This window comes from Xiphophorus couchianus, chromosome 17 (genome assembly GCF_001444195.1).
Source record: "Xiphophorus couchianus chromosome 17, X_couchianus-1.0, whole genome shotgun sequence".
Classification (NCBI taxonomy): Eukaryota; Metazoa; Chordata; class Actinopteri; order Cyprinodontiformes; family Poeciliidae; genus Xiphophorus; species Xiphophorus couchianus.
The window spans coordinates 4872614-4895287 of record NC_040244.1 but is presented as its reverse complement, the minus strand read 5'-3'; the positions used below and the strand labels follow the sequence as shown (position 1 = coordinate 4895287).

The 22674-nt window shown below is 38.0% G+C and overlaps 1 protein-coding gene across 2 annotated transcripts; it reads left to right on the top strand.

The window, feature by feature from the left end:
* Nucleotides 1-946: 946 nt before the first annotated feature.
* adipor2 (adiponectin receptor 2) lies at nucleotides 947-22337 on the top strand. 2 transcript variants are annotated; one of them, XM_028043846.1, is made up of 9 exons: nucleotides 947-1103; nucleotides 10900-10992; nucleotides 11519-11821; nucleotides 17356-17508; nucleotides 18700-18871; nucleotides 19502-19688; nucleotides 19765-19952; nucleotides 20068-20261; nucleotides 20354-22337. In XM_028043846.1, exons 3-9 carry the CDS (start codon nucleotides 11735-11737, stop codon nucleotides 20480-20482), a joined length of 1110 nt encoding a protein of 369 aa, XP_027899647.1. In that variant the 5' UTR covers nucleotides 947-1103; nucleotides 10900-10992; nucleotides 11519-11734; the 3' UTR covers nucleotides 20483-22337. The 2 variants fall into 2 exon arrangements, with proteins under 2 accessions (XP_027899647.1, XP_027899648.1); XM_028043847.1 differs by lacking the exon at nucleotides 947-1103 and adding an exon at nucleotides 8005-8029.
* Nucleotides 22338-22674: the final 337 nt, after the last annotated feature.

The window sequence follows — 22674 nt, the reverse complement described above, 5'->3', positions numbered from 1 at the left end:
GTGTTTAAGAAAAGAAAAATACGAGTCAAAATTATAAAACATATTCTCTACAACCTAAAAGTTTTTTTTGAAAACAAATATTTGCAAGGATACTTGTTGAGCTTGTTTAAAGGTGAAACTGGTGTGTCGGTTAACCATTTAAAAGAAAATTTATGAAGCTTGGCCTTCAGGAATACACCCAGCTGCCAGAGCTTTGCATCACAATAGCTCATTCCCTATTGCACAACTAAGCGCTGCCTGTAATTGCATTGCATTTGGGAGTGGGGTTATGTGTGCTCTGGCATGAAACTCACATGTCTGCACGCACTTCTTAAATCAGCAATGCAGAGGTGGGAAACGGCAGATGATTCAGTTATGCATTCATTGGCTCGATTCATGTTAACTGTGCACACAGGCACGTTAAGTCAGATATGTGTAACAAAACTGTCAAGGCAATTTGGACAACTGATAATTGGAGAGTGGTCATATTACAAAGTATATTATATAGTTCTAGATTTATAATCTGCTGCCATTGCTGGAAATATTTTACTTGCTTAAGAACTTTTAACAGATTTACACAATTTAACAAACTGAATTGTGCCTCTAGATTTTCTTTTAATTTCTCAAAATTTCATAAAGTAGCATTTTGTGTCCTCTAGGTTGTTTTTTTTTCTCCAGATTTACCATCATACATACTTATGTCACTAGGGTTATTTTCCTGTTTTGTTTGTTTGTCATTTGCATCTTTATTGTTTATTTAATTTTTCATTTGTTTTCAGCCTTTATTCAGTTATTTTTACAGTAATTGTTCGGCTTTCTTTGTTTTTAGTATTTTTGCTTTTGGGTAACAGCTTTGGTTAAAAACTACAATAGAAGAATTATGTCTTGTTCCTGGTCATCGCTGATTGGTCAGTTTCTTCGCAGAGCCATCTGATTGGATGTCTTGTGCTCATGCGAGTAGCGTCACGGACTGAACGCCTCCCTCCGGTAGGTGAGTGAGCTCTGGAAGGGAGCTCGCTTAGTAACCGTTTAGGCTGGAGAGGAGCTGGGTGGCAGCTACAACTCTCTGCCAACTCTTTTAACATCACCTAGAGCACTGATTTCTCCTCGGATATTCTTAGCAGGTGAATATTACCAATCGTATTTGGTTACTGTTGATTATCAGTGCTGTTTTTATGTCCTGTTTTAGGTTGTTAAATATCACCCCATACTTTCCTTAATGTAACGTTAGCGTCTCCCTGAATAGCAGCTTTGCTATCCAGCTAATTCTGGCTGTCAAAACAACAGGAGTTAGAAGCTGCTAGCCAGCCCCGAAAAACAAAGCTTTTCTTTGTCTTTGGGAGACATTGTTATACACATGAACCTGTTATTTGGCATGTTTAAAGACATTGAGTGCGACGGGGAAAGCTGTCAACACAAACATAGTCTGTCTAAATTACTTTTCTCGCTTTTGTCAGACGTGGCAGCGAACTAGCCAGCTCGCTAGCTCGGTGTAAACAAACCATGTTCACAGACTGCTGAAGGGCTGCGGTATGTCTGGGGTCTTTTTTTCTTAGCCATTCTAGATGTAACTACGGTTACTTTTTACATTAGCGTAATGTTAGCTAGATGACACACAATTTTGTTGTTGTCTTGTGTTAAATTGGTAAAAGTTGGCGCCGTCAGTGGAAGGTAGACTGTCTGGAGTTTGTCTTTTCTTTGTCTTGCTCGCCAGTGTTAAGTTGATACCTGGGATCTCTGAGCTCCCACTATTAATTTACTTTTCTCATCTTGACGTTATTTTAGCGAAGATAGTTTCCCTTTTGGTATTTAAAGGTGAGTTGTTAAGTACCTGACAAGTAGCTGCTGTTTTCAGTTTTTCAATACAAGTGAATCTTGTATAATTAATATCTTTATTTCCACCTGTTTCTTGCTCACTTAAGTCAGCAAAAAATAGGAGTACAGAAAATACCAGGTACAAAACTTACTGCGTTATTAACTTTTTTAAATTACTTTTGAATTTAAAGAGACTTTAATAAGTATGTTAGAATTATTTTCAAGTTAGACAGAATTCTACCATGAGTTCTTCTTGCATGCCCTTCCTTGTATTTGTGAATTTTTTAGATGATTTCTAGACCAATTGTGGGGTAATTTAGCATGAACTACTTATCAAATAAGCTCAATTTTGGAATATAAATAATGGAACATATTACCTACCACACTATTAGCTTTATATACAAATAGTTACTTTTCTTTGGTTTGTTTAAATACGCACTTTGTTGGGCTGAAACTTCAGCATGTAACCCTGGCTAGGTTGTCAACAGAAACAGAACAAAAATTACTGTTCTGTAATTATTTGAAATGATTAAATACCTCCTTACAATAGCAAACAACTGTATTTTTGATTTAAAATAACACACATTTTATGGCATTTACACAAAAATCTTGTAACAATAATGTAAGCTTATTGGTTTATTTAGAACAGAAAGGCCATACTTTATCCTGCTGTAAATACAGCTTCATCACAATGGGAGTAATGAGTGACACACCTTAAGTTTTCACACCAAACCTGTTTTCTGCAACCGGGAATGAGATGAATTTGTGTGTCTCGTGAACGAGGGGCTGACCTTAGCGTTTTAACATTCCATTAAAGTCACTTTAAACTGTTGAAGTTGTGTAGCGTAAATTTTGTGTAGTTCTCAAAGTATGATGTTTTAAAACCTTGATTCGCACTTATACCAGTAGCCTACCCAGAAAACTACATTTTACTAGCCAACCCTATGGATGTGCATCTAACTTTTTAAGTAAAAATATAAGTATTTATTAATGTGTTGAACCATTACTGTATTGCATCAGAAAATGTTAAGCATTTTCCCAGAATATTCCAAAAATAGCTTGTTGTCAAACAGTTGTTAGCACTGAGAAACACATTTACCAGTAGTAAACTAGTCACAGCTGAATATTTATCTCTAGGAGTATGAGACAGAACTTGTCATTTTTAGATATCTGATATTTCTCTCCATCTGTATATGGTGCAACATCCAATTTTCAGTCAGTCTTCTTCAGGAATGAAGTCATTTTATAAATATTTTATAGTCTGGGTAGTTGTCTTGGACACAAACTTCGGCAGTATAGAAACTCTTTCAATAACCTACCTATATGAGAAATTCATATTTAATACAGTTTCTTTTCCTCGATTAAGTTTCCATTTACAACTAACCCAAAGTGACAGAATGAAACTGAAGTGCGTGGAATCATGAGGCTGAGTTAATAATAACCGTTATGTTCTTATTAAGCTGTTTTTCATTACTCCAGGAACTTGGTTCATTTTTAAACTGACAAACAGATTCATCTTGTAATTTCAGAGCAGATATTTACTGCATAATTTATTTGATGTTTCAGTGCCTTTCACAATCAACGTTTTGCAAGATTGTGCAGTAAAAATATGCCCTGAATTTCGTCCGAAGAATGCAACTATTGCTTAAGCTGCTATGTGCTCCAACTCCCACCCTGCAAGACATTGATATTGAGCATATGTCATAGACAAAGTACAGCTCTGTGGTGAATTTAATGTGTAATGATGTCAGTGTTTGAAAGTGTGCCAGCCAGGAGAGTAGCTAAACATAGCTCATAGAAAAATAGATCTATCAATGTGAAGGTGATTGATCAAGAAAGAGAAGAGCTGCTTTATTTATTTTTTTACACATCTCTTATGTCATCCGCTTTTATTTATTTTCAAAACAACCCAGAAAGCAGCCTAAAACCTGTGTCTGAGTGTGTTTGGTGAAAAACACGATTTACAAAGCTTTACACTGACACCTGCGGTTGTATAAATGTACAGACACAATACTTGCATAAGCCAAAATAAATAAGATTATCAAGACTTAAATGCTTTATCCATGGACACAGTAATCATCTTAAAGCATGAAACACCTTTAAAGGGTTAGGGAATCTTTGAATAGGAATCTTTTGCAGCTGCAGTAACATTTTTAAGCAAATTCTTTCTGATTGTATTAAAATTTAAGATTAAATAAGGAATAAGCAACTATTTTACAAACTAGACCATAATCTGACTTAATTCATCGTCAAAGACTGCAGATAAATTGCCCACCGTTCTAGGGATGTTTGGAAAACCCAAAATTTGGTAATGGTGAACAGTTATTAATAATGTGGTCTTCTTCAGTCAGTTTCACGCTGCATACACAAAAGGAATATGTATTTTTAATAGCTCAATGTTGCTCTTTTTTATCTTCTGAGACTAGTTATTTTCATTTGACCCACTTTTGGATTACCACCTAGTGCTTTAAAGCCACTTCTGGTTGTTCACCAGCAGGACTGACAACCTTATTGTGGTCTGCTGGGCTCCCTCTGTCAGTAGTGGTTTGGCTTCATGCACACTTGGAGCTCAGCTTTTTATTATCTGTGAATAGTAATTTAGACTTTGTGTGCGCTTCATGTCAGACAGTTGGTGTCTAAAAAGAGTCAGGGTATTTCGAATAATTTAGGTTTACAAAAATCATCATAAATACCAGAGGTGGTATAATATCCACTTTTTTTATTGCCACAAATTTAAATTAGTTTGTTTTGTCACAATTCCTAAAATTATGTTAAAACACAAGATCACTATTTTAATCTGATGTATATATAAAATTTGTCCACATAAAGCATAAAGACTAGTTTTTATTACATTATCAAAATTGGAATAATTTATTAATTCTAGACTGAAACTATTTTTATGTTTTATCCATTAAAAATGTATCAATTGTGTTAGAGATTTTTTGGTATTATCATTTTATTCTTACTTAAATACCTATCAAATTGCAAAGAGATTTCTTTTAGATTGGCTGAATCCTATTTAAGATATTTGTAAAATGTATTTATGATTTTACCAATTATTTTTCAATATGACCCTTGTTTTTTATACCAAATAACATAATTTTATTTGGTAACAAAATTTATTTCAGCCTTCTATGCTGAAATTATTTGTCTTTTTATTCAAATAATCTATTTAATAACCTCTGAAGCTGTTTGACCAGCATGAAATGCTTTCTGATTCTTCTACTACAATAATTTAATTTAATTTAATTGTCTTTTGGTGAGGAAAATATTTTATCAACTTGGGACCAGCATTAACATTTACATTTCATAAAATCTAGTCATAAATACACGTGTTGGCATTTAAGTTTTTCCCCTGACATCAATTTTTTTATTTGTCATTACTTTAAAACTTGTAAACATTGACAATTTAAGGGATTTAAAGCATACCATGCCTATCAGAAGTGTGTTCCTGACAATATCTTACAATATCTGTACAATATCTGTGCTGCGTCTCGACTCAGAGAACGAGTGTGTGTTTGTGTCAAATGCTCGTCACACTGTCTCTCTTTGTTCCGGTCTCAATCATAAGACTCCTGGCAGCTGGACCAGAATGTCCCTGCTGTATCAGGACACCAGAGGACGCCCACTTTGTCCGTTTGCTCTTGATGTTAGCGGTTCGTTTTTATGTAGAAGCTAGCTGGGCGATGCTCCTGAATCATACCGCATTACTGCACCCCAAAAGTGAACCCCACCCAAATGAGGTTTCAGCTCAAAGCCAACACTACTCATTATTTATGATCAGCTGTAGCTTTGTGGAGACAGAGGTTGAAATGGTATTTTGGGTAATATTATAGTTTGGTTGGAGTGTGCCGTGTTGAAATGCCTGTGTCTCAGACGTATTGAACAGCCGAACCATTCATCAGGCTTCAAACAGCAGGTTTAGTTCTCTGCAGAGCTGCCCCACATTTAAATGGATACTGGTGTGAAACCCCCAACCACAGGGACGCACAACGTAACGCACTACAACCACAACCTGCATTTAAGTCTGGAAAGCATATTTATGCCTGATCCACAAACATTTTTGCATGGGCAACAGAAAACCTGACAGTGAGTTTATGTTGTTTATCTTGAAGCAACCAAACTTTGCAGAGGTTGTGGGAAAATTCAGCATCAGTTTGAGGTTTACCAAATTAAGTAAAGGTGGTTTTAACCAGCCCTGCGACAGACTGGCGACCTGTCCAGGGTGAACCCCGCCTCTCGCCCGGAACGTAGCTGGAGATGGGCACCAGCACCTCCCGACCCCGTTAGGGACAAGGGTGAACAGAAAATGGATGGATGGATGGATGGATGGTTTTAACCAACTCTGAGTGGTTCTTGCTTTGGTTAAAGAAAACTCCCACAACACAGTCTGATCTCTAACAACCTGAACTCAGTGTTTTTATTTATGTTTTCCTGGAAGTAAAGAAAAGTGTGAGTTTAAACTAATAGACTGATATTGCAACAGAACAGTGGCAAGGGTCATCAATGTCGTCCAAAGGTCACTGTCCAAAACAGGTTGTCACCAGTCTTATCTTTTTATCTTTATGATTCTGGACTGATGAGTAGACAAGCTCCATGTCACTGTCAAAGGTCAAAGTGTTTTTGCCTTTTTGACCCGTGTTGGGTCAAGATCCACCAATCAATCAGCCAGCGATCAGAAGTGGCTCGTTTTAACTCTTAATCAATCAACAGCTGGTCAAATACTGAAAAGTTGGATCTTTTTTTCCCCCCCCTTTTATGTTTTGTCAAACTAAGAACTGCCACCATTTCCAGTCCACCACCAGGAAATGTTTTGATGCCCCTTAATTAAATAAGTCTTATATGCAAATACTAATATGTAATGGGGATTATCCTACAAGTCCTTTATTTTCTGCTCAACAAAAATGGTATTTGACAAAATCTGACATCGGTATCGGCCTGGAAAAAGCCTAATCGGTGTATCTCTTAGCGATTTATCTTCCTCTTTACTTCATAAAGTGATTTTAAATTTGTTCTGTTTTTTTTCTTCACGCTGTAAGAAAACTTGCTAGCAAAACATTTGTGAGAACAGACCGAAGATCTTTGTTGGCTTGTGTTGATGAACTTGAGTAGTTGAGCCTGTGTAACGTGTTTGTGAGTCAGTGTTACTGGCTTGGCCACTTGGTCATCTGTTAGGCTTATAAAACTTGTATTGCAGGTTAGTGCAAAACAGAATGTCATGCTGAGGTAGGATTTTCAGTAGAAACAAAAATAAGACAAGGGAATGCAGTAGTGACCCTTTAAAGTCTACCGCTCAATGTCGTCTTCTAACTTGTCTTTTATATCATCACTTTAAGGAGTTGTGACTAAGAAATTAAAAAGGCCATGCATTTGTTGTGTGGGAGCGAAATTCTGTGAAATGTGTGTGTTTATCTGGTGTTACACATTTTGGTGAGAGTCTGTGTTAGGGGGAGAGAGCGATGACGTACCAGACGCAGGCAGCAGGCCATGTCTGATGAAATGACTCATACAGCCAGCACACATTGAAGGGAAAATTTCATGCCGTTGGACAGTTTCGAACATTCACAAGTAAAGCAGCAAATACGAAGAAGGAGCTCAGGTTCTGAATAAGCAGCATGCCGTCAAACTTCCTATCATTTCCTCAAATTAAAAAAAAACATTGGCTGTCGTCACTGGAATGTGGTGTTTAGCAGGAAAGAAACCCCTGAGGTTGATTTAAAACTGTATTTCTATTGTTAATTATTACAAAACTTTAGTCTAATACTCTTTACTGTATTTAACCAATACAGTTTTGACCCATGATCAGAGATTTGATACTTTCTTTGACATAAAACAGCAATAGGTTGAAGTGAGTCTAATGGAGAAGACTGATAAACCCGTTCATATTTTCTCCATCAAATGTCTTCACATAAAAATACTTAGATATGCAATATTTTAATTAACAATCAGATTCCTAAATGAAATGGGAGGAGTAAAGATGACTTTGCTGTTGACCTCCTGATAACATGTTATAGTAATCAGTGGTAGATTGACATGTTTGCCTGCTGTACATAGACCTGACTCTGCAGTGCTGCTGTTTTACAGCTTGACCTTTGTCCTATATTTACTTCCTACTGAGTGAGAGTAAAGAAAACAGTACTTGCTTTTAAACTGCTTCTGACCCACATGTTAGTGTGTCATTACAGGACACCACCTATTCATGCAGGCCTAAAGCACAGTTAAAAGTGGAGACGGGGTTGGTAAAACTGGTTTCTTGTTATTTATATATGTATTTTTCTCCTTTTTTACGCACAAGCAAATATTTGACCTACTTTAGTTTGCTGAAGTTCCTCTTTAAAAAAAAGAAAGAAAGGAAAAAAGTTCATTAGTTTGTTCAAACCTTTGTCACAAGGCTTGCTGTGACTTGCGATGCTTTCTGTTGAGCGGCGTTTCTAAGTAATTAGTATTTGTAAGTAAATAACAGTTGCAGTCTGTAGTGGAAATAAGATATCACAATCCAAAACAACACCTTAATGTCCAGAGCAGAGGTGTACTCTATAACTATTTTTTTTTCTATTTCATTTTCCTTTTTCTTCAGCTGGGATCTCTGCACCACTTGTAAAAACAGTGCAAATCATTTTGTATTGATCCTTTTATTTGGTTTTCAGCAGTTCTTCATTTGAGTTCTGTGAAGTTACAGTGCTGGATACAGTGATTGATTTATGCTTGCTTCTCTACACCAGTAACTGACCCCACATTACCTGTGGCCTCAGTTGCTCTGTTTCTATATATATATAACTCGTGAGTGCATGTTTTCATTTTCATGTTTTGACCAGAGTACTTATCTCCAACTAATCAAGACTGACATTTTCCAGAATCAAAAGATACACATTTTAAATTAAGGGTGAAAAGCGACGACATGCTGCATTGCATCAGTGAGTACCCCTCACATGACTGCTTTCAAATTGTTTTAAAAATATAAAATTAAAAAAGGCGTGGCGCTCCTGCCTCCTCTTCTAACTCTGGGTAGCTGCATAAAGCTTTGAATTTGTCGGACGAAAACAAGCAGCAACATGCAGAGCAGATAAAATGAGATTTGGGACGCCACGCTAAGAATAGCCTGAAAGAACAAAGTCAAAGATGTTTTGCACACAAATACCTGATTGATTCATGACCCCGGTTTCCTTTGAATTAAGCTTTTTATTTTGGTTTATTTGGCTGTAATTTCAATAATGTACAACATTACAATAGCTTTCACTCTGGTACCTAAGCCTGTATTGTAGGGTATTAAACTTAGAGCTAAAATCATCGATGTAAAAATGCCACTTGATGATGATAATGATGACTCTGAGTGAGATTAATACTTTTTTCATAGCTATATTTGAAACAGGAAAATTTGCATATTTTGGAACACTTTAATGTAGAAATGAAACCGATTCTTAAACGGTGGTATTTTCAGTGTAAAAGTGAAGCTCGCATGATACCAGTTGCCCATCTGAGAGCAATGTGATCATAGTTACCCTGCATGAAACAGTTCGATGACTCATTCTGCTTCCTGTTGTGGTCAGACATAACATGTCAGCTGTTGTAGGGGCTAAAGCAACTCGGGAGTCGGTCGGTTCAGATCCTTGTAAGCACGTCCTGGACTGGGTGTGTGAAGCAGCTCTTGCTTTGTGTTCTTTCCATATCTTTACTTCCATCAAATGAGCCTTTTTATCTTAATTTGGGGCTGGGCCAGTCTGTACTGTTCTGTTTGTTTTGCTACTGTTATTTTCACAAGTAGTGCCAATGATTACGTGAGTCTTTGATTCCTCAGGATACTAAACAACGTAGAATGAAAAACATTCTTGCAACATCAAACTTCTCGTACAAAGTAAAGTGAACGATGTTCGTTTAGTGGTGGATAAATATGCTTCTTTACTTTTTCCTTATTTTTTTTTTCTGCTTTCCAGACCTTTTCAAATTGTCAAAAGGATGGTTTGTGCTCGCTCTGCGATCACATGAGTCTATCCTCCTGGTGGCTAAACTAGGACTGAAAAAAATCACATCAAAAGTATCTGTGAAAGCAAACTTTCCAACACGACAGGAAATGTGGCAGTGGCTACCAGAGAAAAGTGCTACAGTTATTTTTGATAATAGTTGGGCTGCAGAAATAGAAATTGATAAGACGTCACTGAGTGAAAAAAGGGTCCTGAGTGAATAACATTGCTTTCTGAAGGTTCATGTGTAAAACATGTTAGTAGTATTTGTTTCTTTCTCCTATTACCTTCAGTCCTCTTTCAAAATGTGTTGAAGAAACTCTGGTTTACCTGAAGGGTTATTTTTCCCACTGAGAGTAATGAGCTTTAATGTATTGTGTGGGGCGGGGTGAGAGTTTAAATGAAGCAGCCCTGTGCTAACCTTTGGGACATATTTACATCGATTTGGCCTCACTGGAGCCCGGTGAAAGATGGGAGGTAAACATATAGCAAGCAACAGTATGTGGAAATGAGTCTGCAGCTGCATTCCTGATTATTTCCAAATTGTTAAAGCTTTGGTCGTCCCTTTTGGAAACCTGCAGTTAAAATATCAGCATGTGCTTCTTTGTAGAACTGTTTACAAGTTTAATGCAACTGTTTCCATCGGAAGCTTCTTTAATCTATTTAAAGATGGGCTCACATTTTAACTCTGGTTCTTAACAGCTAACTCTGTTTAAGAGGAAAGCTAGAGTGCAAAACAATTTGCCGTCGGGGAATACTTCATCTTCCTGTATGTGAATGTCTTGTTGCTGTCCTTGACACCTCTCGTTGCGAAGCAACTCACCATGACAGCAAGTTGGCAGCTTCTTATTGTTTTCAACTCTTGTTAAACGCAGCATTTAGGGTGGATGGCGTAATGGAGTGATTCAGACAAGACACTGAGGGATATTTTGGAGGCTGACTTCCGTTACTTGACATCTTTTGTTTAAAGTTTGGGACTGGTTAAAAGTGTTGAATGATTTATTCAGCTAACTGGTTTTTGTCTGCCGCATTTGAATTATCTTTACATTTTTACGTTGATGTTATATTGTTGTTTTTCTTTTGATCTGTTGTATTGTTTTGCAGTAAATTGGGACTAACATCAGTCATTGTTTTTTCTTTCCTTCAGTTTCTCTCTGGACTGCAGTTCCTCTCCAGCTTAGTCCCATAAAGCCTCGACTCAAACCCATCTTCAAGTTCAGAAACTTCAGCTACAACCCAGGTATTTAATATTCATACATTTTGCAACAAGCTCAATTCAATAATATTTTATTTATCCCAAAGGTACATGAAATTATCAATTGAATTAATTCAGCTAAATAAATCCAAGTGCAACCAGTTGCTGCAGAAATCAACTCATTAAGTCAATGTGAGCCATGTCTGGGACAGAAAAAAACTTTTGTAAGACACTGTGGTAAAACATGGCAGTGGCAGCATCATGCAGAGGGGAGGTTTTTATACATTTCTTGTAAGGATGAGGTTGGGAAGTTGTTGAGAGGGTGAGTTCTTTCTGCGAAGAACGAGTAAAACTTTCTGTTTCCACATGTGAAAAGCTGGTAGACACACCACAAAAAATGTACAGCCATGGCGACAAGTAGCTCTATTTATATATATTTTCCTTCCATTTCACTTAAATGAACCATTTTGTGTTGGGTCTACCACATGAATTCCTAATAAAACACATTGAAGTTTGAGTTTTGACCTGCCTGCATGACTTTTATTTGAACTTTCCACTCTAATCGTTTCAGATTTTTTTTCGGTTGGTGGCTGCACCCCTCAGTCTTCTGTCCAGCTCCAGCTGGGATCCTTCTTGCTTTCAAATAAAGAAGGCAGTCCAGCCTCTCAAGCTGGACGAAGAAGAGACTGTCAGGGCCGGGAGGCCAGATGAGGGCCCGGCCTTCGTGCTGCGACACAGAAACTCTAACCTCACAGAAAATGCCACAAACTGCTCACCTGCAGGTCCCATGAGTCCACAGGAGAAAAACACACCCAACACCTCAGGCTCTTCAACCAGTCACCTCAGCACCACAGAGTGCCCCTCACACCATGGCGTGAGTACAGGACACACACACCTGCCTGCTGTCAGCAGCTTTGGGGCTTTGTTCAGAGGCATGTGGCATGGCGGGGCTTTACTGGGTCACACTGTAAAACAAAACCAAAACTCGCATCCTAACGTTAATAATGTAAAAGGAGTCATTAAGAAGTTGAGGGCGTGAAGCTGATCCGTCCGGCTGTTTGAAAACAAAATTATACATCACTGCCTTTTCTCATTTAAATAAAAAAAAAGAAAATTTCAAATCTTTGTGAACAACATGTAAAGTGATTAGCAGATTATGTTTCAAACTCAGTAAAATCTTCTAAAGAGCAATTTTGAACTTGATTTTTGAAGCTGAATTGGAAAAGTTTGGAGTCTCCTTTAAAGTACTATTGAGTCACTCGTAAGCCTAAAGAGTTACAGCAGAGATCAGATAACAGAGCTTTATTGGTTCTCTGGGGAAATGTAAAAACTTTAAACATGCAGAAAAACATGACTTAAAAAATGAAAAGGGACAGATTTTATTTCCTGAAGTTATTTTGAGTAGTAGCGCTAGTAGTAGAAGTGAAATCAATCTTATTTCAAGACAAACAAAGGAAAGGAATCGACTCTCGATATTTTTTTTTCAGTTTGCTGCAATATAATGGATTATTACGGTAAGTCAGATGTACAAGCAGCAGTTTGAGTTTACATGCCTTGGTCACGAGCCTCTCTGTCCAAGGTTCCCAACATCCACCTCCACTTATTGATAACCGCACCACTTTCAAGGCTCTGCAGGCTCTGATGACTCACACCGTGCTGTAGCAATTAGAGCTGCATTATGATGAAGCTGGCTCTGCTTCATCAGTCAGGTCCTTTCTAAGTTAATGGCGATGGTTTGTTATTTAACAACAGATCCATAAAGAAATCTGTTGTTATATGTATAATGGCGGCCTTACTGGAAAGAGAGCAAACAAATCTGACTATTGACCCGGTTAAACTAATGCACCAGACCCACTGAGACAACACTTCGTTCGTTTTCAGGTGCTGTGTGTAAGCACACAGAGAATAGGTCAATTCTATTCTTCAGCAAGAAAGAACCATCTGAAACACAATCTTTCTTTTTTTTTTTTTGCTGTGTGTGTTGGGGTTCAACCTTTTTTTTTACCTGCTGTAACACAACACGTAAACCTGAGACGGCATCAGAAGACACCTACCTCGGTCACAACAAGGCATGGTTTCCAACCCCCCTGTCCCCTAAACAAGGCCTCGTTTCGCTCGTTCACGGCTTGCTGTCTGTTGGTGTGTGTGTGTGTGTGGGGGTGTGTGTGTGTGTGTGTGTGGTGAAGCTTTCAGGCTGGTATTCCACATCCTGTTTACCACCAGATTTCATCTGGTACACTTCTGTCCTCAGCTGCACTCGCTCGATTGGAGCTGTTCTTGCTTTAATATAATTTTTTATGACAGAAGTAAAATACTATTCGGACTTGTTCTGTTGTTTTCTAAAGCAACTTGATGGCTTCCAATAAAACTAACAAGTAGACATTACAATCCACAGTTAGAAAATTAACTTCATAAAAATCTGAACTGCTCTCAGATTCAGTTTTGCAGCTTTTAATTTCATCTCTATAAGACAAGCAGACTTTTGTACTTGTATAAAGTTTGTTAAATTTGCTGGGTAATAGAGCTGAAACAGTTAATCAGTTTAATCGTGATGATTATTGAAATAATCGTCAACTAGTTTAGGAATCAATTAATTGTTGCCTGGATTATACAAACTCAAAAAAATGAAAGAACAACACACTCAGAGCAATACGTAACACAAAGCTGTATAAAAAAATATACATTTTGCACCTTTGTCTGTAAATATGTTCTTTCTAAAACTCCTCAAGAGGAATAGTTGTATCTTCACCTGGTTCAAATTCTGTACAAACATTTTCTATTAAGCCTATTTAAAAAATCATGTGAGCTGCTAGGGAAGTGAAATTAGCTGAAACTTTATGGTGTAACAGTGGATGATTATGCAGTTTACTTGCGTAATCCCATGGACAACAAAAACTTTAAAGTGGCAGATTTAAGCGCTCTTACTTTAAAGGGTCTCTGTTGCTGTGCCTGTAGAGCATTCACGTCCTCCACCTGGTCAGAACAGGAAGCACACGGTCCTGTCTTGAGAACAGGCCGCTACTGAGGGTCACAGTGTCTTTTCCTACAATCCCAAGATGGCAGTGAACATGTGTGAGTCACATGTTGAATATCTCTGCCCTGCCTTGAGGGTTAATGTGTGCAGGGGTGAGCTCTTCCCTCTCTGGCACGTTCAACTCTCAGACTTTCCAGAGTTTCATCTGTGTTTCTCTTAGCTTTCTGCTCCTTCTCTGTTTTTATACTGTTAGCTCCTGCTGACTCACTATTAAAGGCCATCAAGCAGCAGATACCTCAAAATGCAAGCATGTGAAGGGCGTGTTTGCAGAAAACCAGTCATTAGTCAGGTGAAATTGACCAGAAAGAACAACATGGAGTTAATGAGTCTGAGGGGAGCATGACATATGCTCTCTGTGGCAGAGAAGAAGTCTGGCCTTCTGGGAATCAGAAGAAAAACATCCTGATTTACTTCTAGGTAGAAAGAGCTCTCAAACCCTTTTTTCTTCCTATCACTGCTTATCAATCAAGATATGTGGGGAATGCAGAAAAAACCTTTTTATCCATACAAATGTAGTTTTATTGTCCAAAATTAAGAAAATCATTGTAAATAATTGAGGCAAATTAAGTATCTGATCTTAAAAATGTGCTGTGTGTTGTTTTTGCATTTGTTCTTAGTATTCGAGTAAAGGCCCCAATTAAAAATCACTTTTAACCTGAGCAACATTCACAAAGTGGCTCACTGATTTACAGCTTTATCACATTGTTACATTTTTGACTATCATTGGTGTGTATATATAGATATATGTCAATATAGATATATCTATATAGATACACAGTATATATGTTAAATTATTGTTCTATGACACTCTTCTGCCTCACTCCATCAAAATGCCCCAAAGAAATAAACAAACAGGAATTCTAATGATCATGTTTTGTAATTCAGCTCAGGATGTGTCTGCATTTCACTGATAAGGCTTCCAACCTTCTTTATCAGACGTAGTGTGAGCATCTGTGTACACACACCCCAACTATAACATTGCTTAAGTGGACAAAATTACTCAGCAAAATTTTTTAATTATATTATCAGAAAAGATAAATATGAAGATGAGCTTGGTTTTCATGTTTTCCTTAGTGAAAGTAGAAAAAGAAATCTTCCTTCTGCTGGGCTGAAAAAAATCAAATGTATTTACACTTGCATTTTTCCAGGAAGCGATTAGGAAAAGTATTTTGTTTCGTGGATCTGGATTCCAGTGTGCGGGTGATGTGCTATGCAAACACACCGATGGCTTTTCATGCAATCTTCCCCTAGGAGTTTCAGGTGTTGTTTCTTTGAAATCAGTTCTGAGAACAACTGGAAAGGCTTTCTGCTGAAGTATGGCTCCAACTGTGATGCAGGGAATAAATAACTGGTGTTTTAGATGAGCAGCCAACCTAGGCGCCTCCAAAAGGGGACGGTTCATACCGTTGGCCCGACATCCAGCCACTTTTATACAGAGTGAAATTTGACCCCGGAGCCTTTACCCTTCTGGCCAGTGGGAGGCTGAATAGCTGAGGTTAGGTCACAGCTTGCATGTGCAGATCTCTGAGGGGATTTAATGTAAGAAACATAAAAATGTCCAAGAACATGGGTTGTTTCAGACTTTGAATGTTTTCTGATGATTAACAGAAGCTCCTCATGAGCAGACGTCACTCAGACATCCTGTGTCATCTCCCTCTAAACCTCACAACTGCGGCTTTCAGTGACGGGACTTCATGCTGCTGAAACGTTCCTCAGAAAAGAAGTGGTTTTAGTTTGTGTTTTGTGGTCTGTCAACCAATTTTAAGACCTCCTGCCCCAACTAAAAATCAACCGAAACGGCTGTGACCAAAACAAGAAACCCAATTTGGGGATTCCACGTTTAATTATTTCCCCCTCATATTTAATCTTATTTGAGATTCACTAATCAGAAAATTAAGGACGATCTTTGATCTGCTGATACCAATTTTAGCTAATTCTGATTTTACTATGTAAGACAATGTTTGCAAGTGGACTTCATGAGCTGTCGTTAGCATCTTTTGCAAGTTATTTAGCATGAGTGCTGTCTCTGTGTGCTCTTTGCAGCTGACTGAAACAAGTCCTAATGCATGGTTAAGCACCATTGATACATGTACAATCTTAACATTAGCAGATGGAAAAATAAACCACAGAAACTGAGAAGTACATTTCATCAGAAGGGGCATCATTCTAAGAGCAGACAGGAACTGGGCTGATCCAGAGGATATTTTGGTCTGTTTTCCGTTTTTAAAAAATAGGTTTTGCATCTGACAACATTCTCATTTTTTATTTCTGTCTCATTGAATTTCCTCACTTTCTTTCCTCCTTAAACAACAACAGAAGGTGCATTTTTCTTTCCTGTTATCTTCGTTCATAATAAAGTAATGCGTGTGCAATGGAGGTTTGGATGATTTCAGCTGTTTCCACTGCTGTGCTTATCACGGTTTTCCACCTGATTTCTTTTTTGTTTTTCCGTGGAGCATCGCTGTTTCAGTGTGTGTGTGTTACGTCTGTTGTTTGTTTGTACACCAGTTCTGATTAATGACTGCATACTTATCACCAGGCGGCGCTGACTGCCTAGCTGTGTCTCGAGTCGTTCAACTAAATTCACACTTTTTGACTGTTGAGCTTCCTGTTTGTGATTGACAGGCGTTGGCTGCGTCTGCTTTATTTAACCAAATCAGTTCTGTTACTAAAATGTCCTTGTTGGTCGATTATTTAAGAATCCAGTGCATTTTTGGATTATTTCTGGAATAGGTTTCAAATTTCTAACATATATGCGCAGGCATCAGAACAGTCATTCTTTTAAAAAGGTTTGCGTTTACACTCCAAAGTAAAACCTGAATATTTTATATGATAGTGTATAATTATAATCCAAATTTCTTCAAATGTGGATATTTCAATATAAAGCCATTGTATTCTCTTAAAAATAAAAGGTATAATCTTTCATAGGTTAGATAATTGATCAACTTTGGTCCTACTCTTCCAATCCAGACATCTGCAGTCATTTTTAATGGTATTACAAAATAAAAGTCATGTTTTTAAAAGGTTCAAAAGTGGTCGCAAATGCTGCAGAATTTCTTTTAAGTAGTTTAAAAGTCTTATTGAACTGTGTACCATCCCATTTTATTTATGTTCCCTTAAATTTCTTTATTTTGTTACACATGTACAGCAATTATTTGACACAAAAGAGTCCAAAACCTTTCAGGGAAGGGAAAACAAGTCCAATAGGTTTATAGTCGATTCTCCAATTCTCCTTGTTTGCTTTCCTTTGTGACGTTCATTAACGTGATTAATTGGCACTTTGGCAAACATTCTCTCATGATCTACCTTTCAAGAAAATGTCTGTATATTTTGGTGTGAATCCAGTCTAATGTTGTCTGTCTGCCCTGTTTCAGTCTGTCCCCGAGTGCCATGAAGAGGATGACAGAGGAGGAGAGGAGAGGGATCAGAGTGAGGATGAGAGAAGCAGCGACGAAGGCTTCATGGCAAGAACTCCGTTGCTGCAAGCTCACCATGCCATGGAAAGGATGGAGGAGTTTGTACATAAGGTAAAAGTACTTTTTTACACCTTTAATTCTGTTAGTGTGCACATGTTTAGGGTGACTGCTTTATGATATATGAGCTTTAACTCATATTTCTCACTAAGCTTCACCCAGGTGTTTGTTTTACTAAGACGCTCAATAAATCCACACAGTAAAAAGAAAAACAACTAGTAATAAAACCATAAAAAATATGACAGGCTTGTGCCCTAAAGTAAACTATAGCCATGATGTCCAAGTTGTAAATACGGACTCTAACGAGCCATATTTGGACATGGGCCAAAATTGAAAATGTATAAACCTATACAGTCATTAACTATAGTTATTGTATTAATGGGTTGTAAAAACAATCTCTACCTGCTATTATTGACGTCTTGTTTTTGGATTCGTATTGAGCACCCTGGTTTAATATATCCAGTTTGCAGATAGTTGGCTGCAGTGCCAGTCTTAACCTTGTCAGTAGCACTTTATGTGCTTGATTCCCCTTAAATGTGCGCAGCAGAGGCCTGCAGTTCTGCTTTGTTATGCTGCTCAGAGCCAGTTGTCATCTGGACCATTAGTAGAACACCTGACTGGGCCTCTTAATTACTCGGACAGCTTTGAAAATAGAATTGACATCAGCTGTCAAAAATGTACCACTGTGAATAATTTAACAACCAATATAAACTCGTACTTGACTTGTGTGTGTATTGCAATAGTTTGGAAAGTAAAAAGGCAAGTATACACAAAGGTCATCCTGCATAAACAGGTCCCTACCATTAATAGATTAGTTGATATTGCTGGAGTGTGTAGATTTATACACTCTGTCTTCTAAAGTCACAGCCAGCAGTTTGTAAATGACTGCAATTAATCTTTCAGACGCTTCTCCTCTCTCTGTCTGTCATGTTTACTATATCAGACTTCACTTAATTTACTTACATCAGGCCACAAGAATCCGATAATGTGATGTTGAAATCTTCGCTGGACACTCTGTAGATATTACACCCAGCTGTAATTTCCTGTGCTGAAGCCAGTGCCACAAAAACACATTCCTAATTTCTGCCATTTATTAAGCCACCATAAGGATAAAGATATAAAGACAATGATAAAATTGATAAAGAACATCTTGTGTTTAGCTAAAGCCTTTTGTATCGTGTACTTTTTACTGGCTCTTGGTGTCTTTGGGCAAAAATGATTTAAGGTGTTTTGTTTACCAAACAGATGTGGGAGGGTAGGTGGCGCGTCATCCCTCACGACGTGCTCCCGGATTGGCTGAAAGACAACGACTTCCTGCTTCACGGCCACAGACCACCGATGCCTTCATTTCGCGCCTGCTTTAAGAGCATCTTCAGAATCCACACAGAGACGGGGAACATTTGGACGCACCTGCTAGGTACGCAGCTCACCCTCTCATCCCAACCTCCATCTGTGATCCAAACACAAACGTTTTGTTTCAAGAGAATGCGTTAAAGAACAATGCTCTTACAGCACAAAGCATAATTAGGACTGAAATAGAAACTTTCTCTCAGTTTATCCTTTAATCTTCATATTTAGCCAGATTGTACTATAATCTGTTAGCTAACAGAATTACTGTTTAAAACGCTTAAGAAGCAGTTTCAGTTTCTTGCATAAGAACTGTTGAAAGTATGATTGATTGAATGCCAAGGACTCAGACTAAGTTGAACATTTAATCTACTAACGGAGAGAAGGTGCTCTTTTCAGTGCACCTTTTGGCTGAACTCGTTCGTTTTATGCCGACGTTGCAGAACTATTTTTTGGAGCTCTCTTCTGCCATCTAGTGGTGTGATAAATCATCTACATCAGGGGAGCCCCAGACCTACAGTTGAGCTACAGTTAAGGATATTTACAGCCGAATACATTTATTGTAAAAACAAAAACAAACAAAAAAACTAGTGTAATACTGCAAACCATAATCTATTTCTGAATGTTCTCCCTTTTATTATGATTCACTCCTCTTATTCTCACTCTTTCCGTTACTGTTCCTCTCTCCTCCCTCCTGCAGGCTGTTTGTTCTTCCTCTGCCTGGGTCTCATGTACATGTTCAGACCCAACATGTCTTTTGTGGCTCCACTCCAAGAGAAGGTAGTAATTGGGATGTTTTTCCTCGGAGCCATCCTCTGCCTCTCCTTCTCCTGGCTTTTCCACACAGTCTACTGTCACTCGGAGGGCGTGTCCAGAGTCTTTTCCAAGTAAGACACACAACTGTTTTTTTTTTGTGGCAGTGAAAGTAAAAGACTCTTACTAACTGACTTATGTTATGTTCAGATTGGACTACAGTGGGATTGCCTTCCTGATCATGGGCTCCTTCGTCCCCTGGTTGTACTATTCTTTCTACTGCTCGCCTCAGCCCTGCTTCATCTACCTGATAATTGTGTGTGTCCTGGGTCTGGCTGCCATCACAGTTTCACAGTGTGACTTTTTTGCTACTCCACAGTACAGAGGTGTCAGAGCAGGTAAGGTTAAGCTTCAGTTTGGCATTTCAGAAATGAATAAATGACAGATGCCGGCCCTCATATGCTGTTTCGTGTTTTTCTCTGTGGTCTACTGAATTCTCCTGTCTGTTCCTAGGAGTGTTTGTAGGTTTGGGTCTGAGCGGCGTGGTTCCCACCCTTCACTTTGTCATCAGCGAGGGTCTGATCAAAGCCACTACCATCGGTCAGATGGGCTGGCTGTTTCTCATGGCGATGCTCTACATCACCGGCGCCTGTTTGTACGCTGCTCGCATCCCAGAGAGGTTCTTCCCTGGCAAGTGTGACATCTGGGTGAGTGTCAAACAAACGCATGTGATAAGTATGTTGTGGTTAGTATGTCTCCCCACTCATTGCTGCTGTGTGTGTTTCTCTTTTTGTCACAGTTCCACTCCCACCAGCTGTTCCACATCCTGGTAGTCGCCGGGGCTTTCGTCCATTTTCACGGCGTCTCTAACTTGCAGGAGTTTCGGTATACTGCAGGAGGCGGCTGCACTGAGAATGGCATGCTTTAACACACACATAAACACACTCTGACTCACTCATTCACTGACAGTATACGAGACGGCACTGGCTCATATAATATGCACAGACCCTCACTCACTTCTCAGACAGAAGCGTACACAGATCCCAACGCTGCAACCGAAGACCACAGTGGCTTGCCCCCCAGGGGGCGCTGTTAATCTGAGACAAAAAATGAGCTTGTTCTCATTTTGTCTGAGTTTTTCTACACCAACCACTTCTGGCTCTGTTTCTATGGCTCAAACATTTCTTCTACCGCAACCTGTTGTGCTAAGCAGGTTGGGACGGAACGGGAGGTTAAAAACTCCTCTTTGTGTTTGCATTGATCTGATTCTTGGATTAATGAACCAACTTCACAAGCATTTTGGGTGGTGTGTTTTTTTCCCCTCTCCATTGGTGAATGCTGTTTTTCTGAGTCACTTTCTGATGAGGTTTGAAAATGTTTGAGTGAAAAAGGCCTTCAGAGTTCTTCCTTTATTAAGCTTTGTAAGTTAAGATGGATGGGACAAAAGGTTCATAGTCTCTTTTAATTAAAAAAATGTAAATAAGATTTCTAAACGTTTGGTTATAGATTTGTATGAAATTTATAAAAAAAAAATGACAAAAAACATGTTATAAAATAAGAATAAATCAATATGTTACATGATAATTAAAGTGGGGTAGGGGTGTCCACCCGTACGGTGGCAGGGAAATGAATATGGCGGTGGTGGGATTTCTTTCTCACAGCTTTAGATTGTTTTTAAGTAATTGAGATTTGCAGGAAAATTGACAAAACATTAGCAAAATATTAGCAATTGATATTTTGTCGCAGTTGTTCAGGGGTCACATTTCTGGTTAAATAAACATTGACAAGTAGACCACTGAATTTCTGTCTGAGCCTTGAATACTGATCCAAAATCTTGAAACAAAAATACAAGCATAACAACAAAAGACAAAAACCAATCTTTATATGTAGCGGCTTTAATTCGTCCTTATACTGTTAAATTATCTATAGAAATGTAAATCTTATTTCTGTTCTACCCATATAAAATTATTTTTTCTACACCCTCCTCTAAATGATTTATTAAAACATATTAAGCCTACCCAGGATATTTTTATAAGCAATGCCTCGATCATATCTATTATTTTTTTATAATTGCGATCAAACTGCAGTCTCCTTAAATACAGATGCAGTTTGTTTTAATCCTCATCCTGAGTTTCTCTCATTAAGGATGAGGATCATTTCTTCTTGAAAATGTTTTTTCATTTAGAATTTGTTTTTCTTTTGTGTTTTATGTATCCACTTTAATGCAGGCTTTACTTTCAGGTTATTTATTTTCTTTGTTAGATCGTAATAAACACTTGGTGACCAAAGACAAAGTCACTTATAAACAGTTATGTTTAATATGACGTTATCTTTTAAAAAGTTCCTGCTTCTTTAAGGGCTCGTGGTTAGTCTCAGATGTTGAGACGACACTTGGTGATTGATAAAAAGTGAACTTTTCCAATTCAAGTTTTCAGGTAATACCAAATTTTTACATATGCATAAAAAGAATCTTTTTTGGGCTTTTGTTCTGAATTATGTCTCAATTATTGTTTGAAATTTAGGTTTGCTAGTTCTTAATCAGAAAGTTGAGTGATCTGCTTTCTCTTCTCTGCATTATATATTTTATAAAAGAAGAAAAGATCTTGCTTTGTTCTATTATTTTTCTTCTCTCATTTTCTGTTTGTTTTATCAATCTTAATTTATTTCTCTTGCAGAGAGCATATTGTCTATTGCAGCACATATTCCATTCCGATGGGAGTGTTTGATTTGCAATAGACCTTTATATCTGCTGTATTGTTCTAATAAAAAGATTTTTTGAACTCAATTTGTCTAACTAGTTTTTACTCTGTGAGAGAAAAGTATGGAGTTTGCTAAATGTATTTTGCAGGTCCGGAGAAGTATGAAGGAAGGAAATACAGTATGAAAATTATGTTTTTTCCAGATGTTCAGTCTTATTGTGTAAATATTTTAACTATCCATCTGGTGTTTTGTTGAGCCATTCGTCTGACCATACACTTAATCGGCATTTTATTTCAGAATTATTTTTTATGCGAATACAGGCGGCACGTTAGCAATCCCATTGCATGCCTCTCACTGAAAGGTAGAGCGCCCCCTCTTGGTCAAAAATGGAAACACACTGGAAGACCCATAATGGCGCTA

What these genes read in the sequence shown, in the direction of transcription:
- adipor2 (XM_028043846.1), top strand. Translation starts at nt 11,735, where the DNA reads ATGAGTCCACAGGAGAAAAACACACCCAACACCTCAGGCTCTTCAACC. An exon ending in AGTGCCCCTCACACCATGGC is followed by an intron (nt 11,822 to 17,355) that starts GTGAGTACAGGA and finishes GCCCTGTTTCAG; the next exon opens with TCTGTCCCCGAGTGCCATGA. An exon ending in CTGGCAAGTGTGACATCTGG is followed by an intron (nt 20,262 to 20,353) that starts GTGAGTGTCAAA and finishes TTTTTGTCACAG; the next exon opens with TTCCACTCCCACCAGCTGTT.